The sequence below is a fragment of the Bubalus kerabau genome, chromosome 2, assembly GCF_029407905.1.
Source record: "Bubalus kerabau isolate K-KA32 ecotype Philippines breed swamp buffalo chromosome 2, PCC_UOA_SB_1v2, whole genome shotgun sequence".
Lineage (NCBI taxonomy): Eukaryota > Metazoa > Chordata > Mammalia > Artiodactyla > Bovidae > Bubalus > Bubalus kerabau.
This window is the reverse complement of record NC_073625.1, coordinates 31,491,824-31,504,338: the sequence shown is the minus strand read 5'-3', so window position 1 is coordinate 31,504,338 and position 12,515 is coordinate 31,491,824. Positions and strand designations below refer to the sequence as shown.

The window sequence follows — 12,515 nt, the reverse complement described above, 5'->3', positions numbered from 1 at the left end:
ACAAAGAGCAGGCAGAGAAGCTGAAGCAGTCCCTGCCTCCAGATTTGGCAGTGAAGGAGCTGAGCTGAATCATGAGCACTGATTTGAACTGTAGGAAAATTTTTAAAATTCTTAAAAAAAACCCTGCAAATCCTAGTATCAGTAGACCAGGCCCCACCCCTGATCTGCTGAGTTCCAGACCCTGAGGTGGCCCCAGCAATCTGTTTTAGTCATCTTTTCAGATGAGTGGAATATGCTCTTAGGTTTGAGAACCTCTGCTCTAACTCAAAATTTCAGGTCAGTCCCAGTATTAAAGAGCCCCTGAGGGAGAGGGAATTCACAATTTTGGCTTTGTTAGCATCTCTTCTTTTTAACTTTAATAGGCAGGCAATACAAACAGTTAAATTGAATCGTACTATAGTCTCCTGCCAATTCTTAAGCATCATATAGTTTTACCTAGAAATTGCTATCCAGTCTGCTTTTGATCTTTGATCGAATCTCTAAAGAATTTAAGAGCTGCGTGTCCTTGGAGTGTATCTTCCATTCATCTGCAGTCGGGCTTTATTTTTCACTTCTTTGGAGCCCCTCCTGCCAAGGTTTCTGGTGTGAAGGCCCCCGTGGGCACTCACAGCCGCTACTGCTGGAGCCAGGTGTGCTCAGGCAGAGGCAGCGATGGACCCCTCCTCAGCGGGCTCGTCTTAAAGTCCAGGGCCCCTTACAACTCCTCCTGCCAGAATTTCTTTTTTGCGGGGTCCACACTGCAAGTCACATGAAATCTTAGTTCCCTGACCAGGATTTGAACCTGGGCCCTCTGCATTGGAAGCATGGAGTCTTAACCACTGGACCACCAGGGAAGTAGCCCTCCAGAATGTTTTTAAGGAATTCCTTTCATGCAGTTTCTTCCAGAAATTGGTGGCCCATCAATCCAAGTAACGTATCAATAGTTAAATCTGTGCCAGGAATTGGCAGTACCAATGGCTGTATACTGCACAAGAGACTTAATGGCTGGAAACCACACACTTGGGTGTGTGCGGCACAGTCACAGGCTCCTTTGATTTTTGTTTTGTTTTTCCTGCACAGGGTTTTCAAGTGGAGATAATACTTGCCTCTACTTGGCAGGATTTTATGGGGATTTAACTCATACATAGATATTTAAAGTGTGTGTAGTACATGGAAGCACTCAGAAAATGTTTATTAGTAGGATAATTTACTCTATGTAAAAATTGCCTTTTTTTTTTTTAACGTAGAATATTGGAAGTATTGACATTTTTGTAGGTACTGTGTTTGTGTCCCCAAAGCAGCAGCACTTTGGGGGCACACAAGCCATGTGTACTTTCGAAGGTGAATTATTCACAAAGGTTGCCTTTCAGGCAAATGTTGCCTCTTCTTCCTATTTCTGAAGGAATGAGAGGATCCCATTCGGTGGTGTAAGGGAGATGCTAATCGGGCCTCCTGCCATCTTCCGGATTTGAAATCTCTACGCCAGAGTTAGAGTGAAGTTAGGAAGTAAATGTCCAGTGGTTAAGACTTGCCTTCCAATGCAGAGGGCACAGGATCAATCTGGTCTGGAAAATAAGGCCCCAGATTGCCTGGGGTGTGACCAAAAAAATTTAAAAAAAAAAAAAAAAAGCCAGAATACCTGAGGGGAGGCTTTTTGAAGGGTAAGAGGGGACTGTTCTTATTGTTTGCCTTTCTCAGTCGTGTCCAACTCTTTGCGACCCCATGGACACACCAGGCTTCCCTGTCCTTCACTATCTTCCGGAGTTTTGCTCAAACTCATGTCTGTTGAGTCAGTAATGCCATCACTTGTGTCCTGTTTACTTGTCGGCTGAGGGAGAAGAAATTAACTGTGTGAGATAGTTATCAAGTTAACACTAGATGATTACTGACAGAGTGTGGTTGCAGCGCAGAGAGAAGCAGAGGGGATTATGGACGGAGACTGGTGGGCTTTTCAGTGGAGGGGAGAGAGGTGAGCTGGTGAGGGGATGGGGCATCCCAGGCTGTAGGCAAGCAGACTCGGAAACAAGACTGCTGTGTTTAAATATCTGAAAGCCTGTCACACGGAAGAAGGATGAACCTGGCTGTCTGTGGCACCACGAATAAAATCGGCCACGGTGGGTCTCAGCTGTAGGAAGACCAGAGTCTAGCAGAGGAGACCGGAATGGGAGCCAGTGGATCAGAGAGGATGTGGACTCAGGCTGAAGAAGTGAGCCTGGCTAGACGCCCCTGTGACGCCCCTTACAGCTGGTAACCTTGGATGAGCCCTTCAAGCCCTGGGGCAGCCGTGCCCGCCCCAGATCCGTGATCCTGCCTGTCTGCCAGCCCTCTCCTATCCAGCAGGGCCCGCTGACAAGAATTTCAGCTAATTTTCCCAAAGATGCAGAACTAACTGCATCACCCTCCTCCGAAGAGGTTTGTACGCTTAGAAGTCGGTTTCTTCTCGCTGCCTCTGTTCACTCAGCCCTGTGTCTCCGCCCTCCCTTTTTTTCCTTGGTGTTGCTAATTTCCCCGCTAAGCAGAGTAATGGAAACACAAGTTGCTTTCTGGGGATTGATGAGCATCATTGTAAATTAAAATTCTTTCAGGAGTAGAGAGAGTTCTGTAATTTTTACCTTCCCTATAAAATTCACATTGTGAACCTCATCTTTAGACCCCGCCCCTGTTCTCAGAGCAATTCAAGCAGGTTTGTGTGGACCGATTCTGTAGTGATCGCAGTTGACTCCACCTTGAGTTAAACGTCGGCAGCAACAGATGCTGTGAAGTAAAAATAACTCTTCAGACCTTTAACATTCATGCTCAACTGTACATTGGGGAGGCTGGAACCGTGGCAAGAGTTTTATTAACCTGAAAATGGTTCTCTCTGTCAAGTGCCATTTCATCTAACGTTAGCACAAACTCGGTTGCAGTTAGCACCAAGTGAGTGTGTCTGGCTGTGCACTTGTACACACAATCACCACCATATAAGCGGGAGGAGTGCATTCATCTGTGTGTGACGTCTCCTGTCATAGGACCCTGACTCCATGGCCCGACAATAAACACTCAATGATGGGTTGTATGAAAGAATGATATAATGCCCACAAGGAGAGGAAATACCATGCAGAGTTCAAGTTTTGTATGTAAACTGTGGCAAAGTGCTGCAGTAAATTGCCATTTTCTTCACATTAGTCACGGTGCAAAGGAAGACTGTTTTTTAAGCAAAGAGTAATCTCTGGAATTTAGCATAAAGACGCTTGGTAATTTCAGGCTTTCTGCCTGCTGTTGCTCCTTTGTGGGAGAAGCAACAAACTCCATCCATTTTTTACTTCCTCGACATCAAAGGAAGATTGACTCTTTCAGAGATTCCTTGTGCAAAACAAGAGGAAGAAATTTAGAAACATTTCTTCTGAGTCCTGTTGTTTCTAATTTTGGAATATGTCTGTTATTTCTTTTTGTTTCTGGTTACTTCTTAGTGTATCATAGTAATATGTTTTCTTTATCAGGATAGCAGCATATCTGAGTGCTTTTGTGTGTTTGGTACCTGAGAATATTACTCTATTTTGGTTTCATAATTTGCAAAAGAATTAAAAGTTTGAAATTTATTAATGTGTATTTAATGGTTTTACTCTTATCAATAGCGTGTATCTATTTTTCTAAATACAGAAAATATAGTATTAAATTGATTTTTGCAGCATCACTGCAAGGAACCGTTTATGTTAAAGTTCCAGGAAGGGAAATGTCTGAATTTTTAAGTGAGTTCACAGTTACATTTATACGTATAGAAGTAATGCCAGTGTTAGGACAGTGACAGTTAATAAAGTGCTTATTATCTGCTTTGAGCAATAATAGGAAAAGCTGGATTATTTCCAAGTGTAATCAAGTTACTATAACTTGTAATCATAGTGCGTGTTCTGAAACTTTCGTGACTTCTGGTTGTCGAAGTAGTAGGTATATTCACATCATACTTAGGCTTGAACATGTTGCTTTGGTGCCCGGATAAAACTTGCATAATGTCTCTCTTTTGTCATTCAACGTACCATTTCCATGTCTCCTTATCCTTTATTTCTTTGGGATGCCTGTGCCTTTTAGACAGCCAGGATAGAGGAGGTTAGGGAGAGAGGATCCTCCAGCAGAAGGATGTGATGGAACCTCAGTCTCACCGACAGAGTATGAAGGCTGGGCCACATCCCGTGGCGTGGGGAGCTTTTGATATACATAGAATCTAGTCCCTTTTTCCAAAGAAAACCCAGTTTTCCTGCACATTTTTCATGATATAAGGTGGGATTTGAGCACAATTCTAAGAGCCAGATTTTGGACTCAGATTAAGTTCAAATTGACTCCAGGTTTGCAGAGCGAATGTGGCAGGTTGCCATGTTTAGATGCCTTGCTTAACACGGCTGAGATTCATTCCGCTCGTCTACTACGTGTGGAAGCTTTCCACTTGTCAGGCATCACACCAATCGGTTCGCGTTTAAACTTCATGATCTCCCTCCCACTCCGTCCCTACCTTTTTAAAAAAATAATAGATTGGAAAACAGAGGCTTTTAAGGTTGATAACCTGCCCGGCATTGTAAGACGGCAGAATAAGGACTTGAATCCAGGTCCCTTTGATGCCAAACTTCAAGTTCTTAACTTCTGAGCCAGATTCTTTCGAATTACTTGGAACACTTGATTAAACAAACACTGCTGGGCCCTAGAGTTTCTGATCCTATAGGCATAATATATACTGTACTCCAGGGCCCAAGGATTTGATTCTAACCAGTTCTGAGATGTAGAAGCTGCTGGTCGTGTGGACTGGACTCTGAGAAACACTGCTGTACACTGTGCTGCCTGATTCCGTTCCCTGAGAGTGAGAGAATTCATGTGTCCTGCTTGGGTTCATAGTTGCCAACGTTTATTGACTGCCTAACCATGTCCTAGACACTCTTGAGTTAATCTGTTCTCATCCTTACATTCATCGTAGCCAGTAGTCACATTGCAGGAAGATAGGGGTTGTGACCGCCACTTAAAATGAAGAGAAAGAAACTGAGGTAGGGAAGGCTGTCCAGTAAGATAGCCCCACCTTATAGGTTATTTTTTTTTTTTTAATGTAATTCAACCTTTTCTGTAAATTAAAAAAAAAAATGTGAGGGTAATGATAGACAAGATGTAACATTGCTCAGTCCTGTGTGACTCTTTGCGATCCCGTGGACTGTAGTCCTACCAGGCTCCTCCGTCCATGGAATTTTCCCGGCAATGATACACAAGATGATCATAAAAGGATCCTAGTGAGCCGCAGGTCCTGGAGATAAATGGAAAAGGCATCGTGACAGTTCTTAGCAGTCCTTGCCACCCAAGTAGATACAGTGTCCACAGTAGTCCTCAAAACAACTGAAGAAAAGCCTCCTGTGTTGAAACAGGGGTTTTTAAAGACACTTTCCTCAAGTCAGTTTCGTACAGTGCAAATGCCCTGTGATGTGGCTGTGTTGAACCTTGATGTTTACAACAGTGGCCAGACCAGTCACCTGCTTTCCCTTGATGTTAACAGCAAGCTTGGGCCTGTGATGTTGGCCTCGCTGCTCATCAATATACTGGCCGTATCTAGAAGAGCTCTAGAAAAAACTTGGGGAATAAACAGCTCTCTGCTCAAAATCATTTTCTTAAAATGATTGCTTTCAGTTCAGTTCAGTCACTCAGTCATGTCTGACCGTTTGCAACCCCATGGATTGCAGCACTCCAGGCTTCCCTGTCCATCACCAACTCCCAGAGCTTGCTCAAACTCACATCCATCGAGTTGGTGATGCCATCCAACCATCTCATCCTCTGCTGTCCCCTTCTCCTCCTGCCTTTCAATCTTTCCCAGCACCAGGGTCTTTGCCAGTGAGTCAGTTCTTCTCATCAGGTGGCCAAAGTATTGGAGTTTCAGCTTCAGCATCAGTCCTTCCAATGAATATTCAGGACTGATCTCCTTTAGGATGGACTGGTTGGATCTCCTTGCAGTCCAAGGGTCTCTCAAGAGTCTTCTCCAATGCCACAGTTCAAAAGCATCAATTCTTCAGTGCTCAGCTTTCTTTATAGTCCAACTCTCACATCCATACATGACTACTGGAAAATGAAAACATGGAAAATGATTGGTTTAGTTGGGAGACTAAAGAGGAAAAAAGCTAAGTCAGGAATTAGAAATCATTCCCTTGATGGAAATGAAGTGACTTGGCCCCAAGATCGGTCCTGGGAGGGCATTCTTCATGACTCTTCTCTGGGCTGGACTGCTTAGGAAGGCCGGGACCCCTGTAGCCACGTCCAGAAGTCGATTTCATGCCCAGGGAAGGTTGAGAGAAAAGGAGACGCTTCTTTCTTTTGATCCTTGGTGTACTACGTCCTCGGAGGAGGGCTGTTGCAGGCCACACCTTGGAAGAAAGGATTTCCTTCCTTTTCATGTTTTCCTCCCAGAGTTCTGAAACACGACACAGCTCGTTACTCTGATGAATGATGCAGTTCTAGAAATGACCTGTATTTCAGTTGCACTGTGAAATCACTGATACGCACTAGCATGGATCACAGAGTCCAGGTGACTTCATATTTTGAACTGCGCTGATGGGGCCCGAGCGTTAAATTAGCAGAGATGTCACCTGAAGTTGGCCACCCTACAGCAGGGTGGTCACCAGTCTTTGGCGCTGGCCTGCCTGCAGCTGCTCTAACAACCAAGGAAAATCTGAGAAGCAAAAATGAGGAAGTGAGAGAGAAAATCAACCCATGATAAAGTCCAAAACCTGTACTCTGCTTAGATAACTAGTTTCCCCATTACTTTTAAGGCTTAAAGAAAAAGTATAACGCATTTCAAAAAGTGAGGTCATGTCGATATATAAATATTAATACTTTGTGTGTTTGGTTCCATTAAACATTTTGTTGAGGGACTATTAAGTCCAAGAGTAAAAATAAGATCTATTTGCCCCTCCTCTCAAGGAGAGCTCTTCATGGACCTTGCAGTCCAGTTAATTTTTAGAAGACCAGCCACATCTGTAGTTGGTGTAACCAGGTGTATATCTTGCTTGAGCACGTGTGCATGCTCCAACTCTTTGCAACCCCATGGACTGTAGCCCGCCAGGCTCCTCTGTCCATGGGATTCTCCAGGCAGGAATATTGGAGTGGGTTGCCATGCCTTCCTCCAGGGGATCTTCCCAACCTAGGGATCAAACCCACTCCTCCTGTGGCTCCTGCATTGACAGGCAGATTCTTTATGCTGAGCCACCTGGGAAACCCTTTTCTGTTCAGTGGGAAGGCTATTTAGCTTCAGAGCTCACTCTGTATCCCAGCCGTCCTAACCCTCAGCTTGGAGTTCTTCCTGGGTGACCTTATTCATTTATTGCACAGATTTATCTCCCAGTCTTAAGCTGTACACTTTCAAAAGGTATCATGGCTTGCTACTTTTTTGGATATTCATCTCTGCATTTTAGCCCTGTGTTGTTTTTTTTTTTTTTCTTTAATGATTTCAAACACAGTAGCGGAAACAGTAAAGAACAAAACGGAAACGCAGCCTGGACGCTTAGCACGCAGGTGGTGCTGGACTTCGACACGTGCGGTTGGATGGAAAGAGTCACCCGTGCCTTTGTTCTGGTCTGTTCCAGGTTGACCAAGCCCCTGTCGTTCGCTGACTGTGTTGGCGATGAGCTGCCATGGGGATGGGAAGCTGGGTTCGACCCTCAGATTGGTGTCTACTACATCGATCACATAAACAGTGAGTTTTTCCTTTTCAGTACAAACAAGCATGTCAGACAAGTAATCCCCCCAAATCTAGAGTCATACAGGAGAGCAAACACTCTGCAGAATGAATTTCTCTATTTCAAACCCTCACTTTAACAGAAATGTCCATTTTGGAAGTTTTGTTGGGCTTATGGGGGCAGAGAGGGGGAGAGGAGTCTGTCTGTCTGTCTGTCTGGAAGGGCACCAGAGCCTCCCCTTGCAAGTCCCCTCCCCCATTCCGAATGGCATGCCCTGTGCAGGTATGTCCATAGTACCGGCTACTCACTCATTGTACTGCCCGCACATTATTTGTTTGTAGGTTCTTCCTCACTAAATTATGAGCTTCTTGTGGACGGTGACTGTGGCTTTACTTTTCTGCCTTTGGGTGCCTCGTATGATGATAAATCCTTCCATGTTAGAACAATGAGGAGCTTTGTTGTGTAACGCACAGATTAAAAACCTCTCTGTTTTTAAAGAAATTAAAGTGCATTATGGTTCTAAATTATGCTTCAGAAAACACTGTTCTTAATATTTAAAAACTTAATGATCAGAATATAAATTTTTAGGTCTCCCATTTTTCTTTGGTACGGTAATAGGATCTCAGTGGCCTGGCGGATTTACTGTGCCCCGAAGTGCCCCAGTTACCCACAGCAAGTAGTCTTCCCACTAAAAAGGCTCTGATCCGTTATCTCATTAATCTTAAAGACATTCCTGTGAAGTAGTTTAGGGAGGAAATTGTATGTTCTTCTCTTAACAGCTGGTCTACACATATGTTATGTCTTGACATTGTTTGGTTTCAGCATTATTTTCTTTTTTTTTTTCAGGAAAAAATTAGAGAGTGTTTGGCTGTTCAATACTATTTCTATGTCACACTATTAAATACCTAGAAGTGAAAGTTTTGACCTTGACAATGATAATTACTTTAGGCCCTAAGTGTCTGTGATAGAATTCACCTTTCAGTGGCTATGCGTGTGGAGTCAGAGTTCTGTATAGATACTGATGGGGGTGTTTGTAACTAACTATTCATTAGTTAGTTAGTTAAATTGCTCAGTTGTGTCCAACTCTTTGCAACCTGATGGACTGTAGCCTACCAGGATCCTCAGTCCATGGGATTTTCCAGGCAAGAGTACTGGAGTGGGTTGCCATTTATAGAAGGTAATTATGAAGTACTGTCTGTAAGGTTTTGATATTATCACTGCAATCAGAAGTAAATCACTTTTTGACAGAGTCAGAGTTGTACCTTAACTCTTTTGTCTTTTAGTAATTAAGGTCTATTTACATATAAAAATGCACAAATTTTAAGCATGTTATTTCAGTGAATTTTGGCAAATATATACTCCTTTGCAGCCGCTTCTCAATCAAGATACAGAATGATTTTTCCCTCTGTGTTTTCAGACTTGCTCCCTTGGCCTTCTCAGACCCTTGATACTTTGTGCCATTCCCTTTAAAAAAATATTTTAAAACTTTAAAAATATTTTTCATAGAAGCAATACATGTGCTGAGGAGAAAAGTATAAATTATAGGTTAAAAAAAAGGAAGAAAACTCAGAAATAACCAGGTATTCTAAACCTTTCAGTGTGTCTGTCCAGACCTTTTCATGTTCACACACACACACAGTTTTCAATATATTTTTTACATCAAGTGGAACTATATCACATACAGTTTTATAACTGCTTTTTTAAAACGTAATATGTAATCTTTCATCCAAAAAATTTTCTGCACATCATATCAACTCTTTTGATAAGAGAACCTCACACTTCTCTCAGATGATCTTCCTAAAATATAACTAAGATCCTTTCATGCCCCTATTAGAACCTTTCTGCCACACACTGTTGCTTACAGAATGAGTTTTGTATTTCTCAGCATGACATTCAAGAAACCACAGCTCGTCCCTCTTGAGGTCTTGGGGAAGAAGTGAGAGAGCAGAGCCTTAGATTCTATTCCCACCATCGCCAGTAGATCAAAGGAGACCAATTAAAGCACCCGTCCATTCTCAGCTGCGTGCCTGCAGCTCCCGAGAATGCTTTAAGCTGATGCCCAAAGGATGAGTGAGTTAACCAGGGCTGGGCAATAAGGGGATGGGGTACAGTTTGGGGGCTGGAAGGAGAAACTGCCTGCAGAAGGAAGCCCCATAACTAAAGCCAGAGGTCTGAAGAGGCCACAGGAAGCAGGACTTAATGAAAGAAAGAACATCAGTGATCTGAGGCTGGTGTGAACGAGGCTGGGAGAACGGCTGGAGTGCCAGATAGGGGTTGGTGCTCGAAGGGCCTCTTGTCTCAGACCTTTCAAAGCCCTGCTTAATCACTGCCGATTCCACAGGACCTGACTTTTTCAGCTGGAAAAAGTCCCCTGTCTCTAGGCTCCATGGCACTCAACCTTGCTCTTCTCATGGCTCTCACCATTTTCTACTGTATAAAATGCTTGTTATTGTTGTAGCTTTAATTCCTGTGTCATGACCTGTCCTGAGCTTTGTAATCTCCTTGGCAGGAGGGATCACGCCCAAGCATCTTGTTTTCTGTAGTCATGCAGTAGATGTTCAACTGTCTATAGAAATAACACACCATAGCAGGTAAACACAGCAGAGAGTTTCTAAAATGGAAGATGAGGAGAGTCACTCATATTCATTTTATTCATTCTTCCTGAGCACAGCAGAGAGAATAGAAATGTGCTTAAGAGACAGAAGTAATATTCCTTTGAAGAGTCTAATGTTATCTTCCCTGATAAGTTATTGTAGCTCACAGTGTGTTCGCTATCTATAAATTTCCCCATCTGTAAAACTGATGAAATGTGAACTCCCTTGAGGTGCGTGATGTCTTAACAGTATGTGATATATTACTTCTCTTATATAGTAGACAACATGCAAATTATATTGCATTATAATACAGTGATCTCCTAAGGCCACCAGGTCTTAATAAAAAAAAAAACCCACGTTTGTGTAATATACTTTTTTTGAGTATTTACATTTAATAAATATTCTTCACTGATCTATTCAGCAAACATAAGTGATGGAGATAAAGCCCAGTCCTACTTGATGAAGCCTTCTTCAAAGTGCCTCTGGGAACCCACGTTTGTAGCTCCTATTTGAATGGGACAGTATATCAGAAATGTCAGTGGTGCCTGCCGAAGCTAGTAGCATCCGCTATTTAAACCAGTCGACTGGAGTATTTCAGCTAATCTATCCAAAACAAATGCTGCCAGTTTATTATGATGATTATTACCATTGTACTTTGCTCACGTAAGTGTCCATCAGTGTTACTTTCAGTGTTTTGTGGAAATTTAGCTGTTGACAAGCATTTTATTGAAAAGTATACCCATTCACCAATATATAGGGAAATACGATTAGGTGAAACCTCAAAAGATATTGAGAGAGAACTGGGAATACATATCTTGCTATAGCTTTTATAACTTACAAGCATTTCAGGTTTTTCATTTACACTTTCAATTTGTGTCATCTCTTTATTTGGTTAGTTTCCTAGTTATTTACCTCACTGCAACAAGTTACCCCAAAACTTATGACTTAAAGTCCATTTATTATCACATCGTTTCTGTGGGCGATGAATCCAGGCAGGGCTGGGTGGGGTGGGTCCTCTGGTTCCAGGGCTCTCTCCAGCTGACCTCAAGGTGTGAGCCGGGCTGCATGACCGGAGGAACTAAGCTCACATGTGTGGCTGTCAGAACAATTCAGTTTCTTGTCAGCTGCCAGCCAGTGGCCCCCTCCTCATTCCTTGCATGTGTGTGTTTGTGCGTGTGTTTGTGTGTGTGTGCGCACATGCACTCAGTCATGCGGTCGTGTCCAACTCTTGGCCACCCCATGGACTGTAGCCTGCCAAGCTCCTCTGTCCATGGAATTTTTCCAGGCAAGAACACTGGAGTGGGTTGCCATTTCCTTCTCCAGAGCATCTTCCCGACCCAGGGATGGAACCCACATCTCTTGTATCTCCTGCAGTGGCAGGCGGGTTCTCTACCACTAGCCCCACTTGGAAAGCGTGGTATGTCCATAGTGTGAAAGTGGAAGTGTTAGTTGCTCAGTCATGTTCAACTCTTTGCAACCCCATGGACTCTAGCCCTCCAAGCTCCTCTGTCCATGGGATTCTCCAGGCAAGAATACTGGAGTGAGTTGCCGTTCCTTTCTCCAGGGGATCTTTGCAACCCAGGGATCAAACCCGGGTCTCCTGCATTATGTAGGGAGATTCTTTACCATCTGAGCCACCAGAAAAGCCCACTATGTCCATAGGATGGCTTTTAATTTGGAAGTTCACTTCATTAGATTGAAAAAGCCAGGAAGAGCCAGGCAGAGAGAGCAAGACGGTAGTTGCAGCCCCTGTAACCCAGTCTCCAGAGACACCCCGTCTTCATCCATGCCTCTGTTTGAGGCAAGTCACTAGGTCTAAGTGGTATTCAGAGGCTTGGATAAGAGGTAAGGATAATCCTGGGTCATCCAGAGTGAAGACCATACATTTCTGTGTGTTAGAGGATGAATTCTCTCTACTTTGAGTTAGTTTGCATTCATATTTTTCAAAATACTGGAACTGAATGTAAATATTGCACGTTTAGGTGGCCAGAGACCTTTAGTTATAAGGAATATTTGAAATGGAGATGTTTGGGCTCTTACTGGCTGACCTGTCTACGACTTGGGCTTTTATTGTGGTTTCCTCTGGGAGAGGTGCAGGAGGCAGGTTTCAGCAAGTTTCAGATGGGATATTTCGAATAATTTCATAATTCCATGCAGGATGCAGTGCGTGAGCTGTCGCAGAGCACAGGCTCTCAGCTGCAGCCGCTCACGGGAATCACCAGAGGAGCTTACAAACCTGCCATTGCCTGGGTTCCACCCACAGAAACTC

General features: G+C 43.5%; 1 protein-coding gene and 1 non-coding gene across 2 annotated transcripts in view; one reads left to right on the top strand and one right to left on the bottom strand.

Moving 5' to 3' along the window:
• The window catches only part of WWC2 (WW and C2 domain containing 2), a 153,829-nt gene that overhangs the window by 78,885 nt on the left and 62,429 nt on the right, over positions 1–12,515 (top strand). The window contains exon 2 of the mRNA XM_055567449.1: positions 7,560–7,669. Within this exon, the coding sequence (XP_055423424.1) occupies positions 7,560–7,669 (110 nt within the window). The remainder of the gene's footprint in view (positions 1–7,559; positions 7,670–12,515) is intronic.
• Positions 761–833, bottom strand: TRNAW-CCA (transfer RNA tryptophan (anticodon CCA)). The gene has a single exon. It is a non-coding gene; the product is annotated as a tRNA-Trp (tRNA).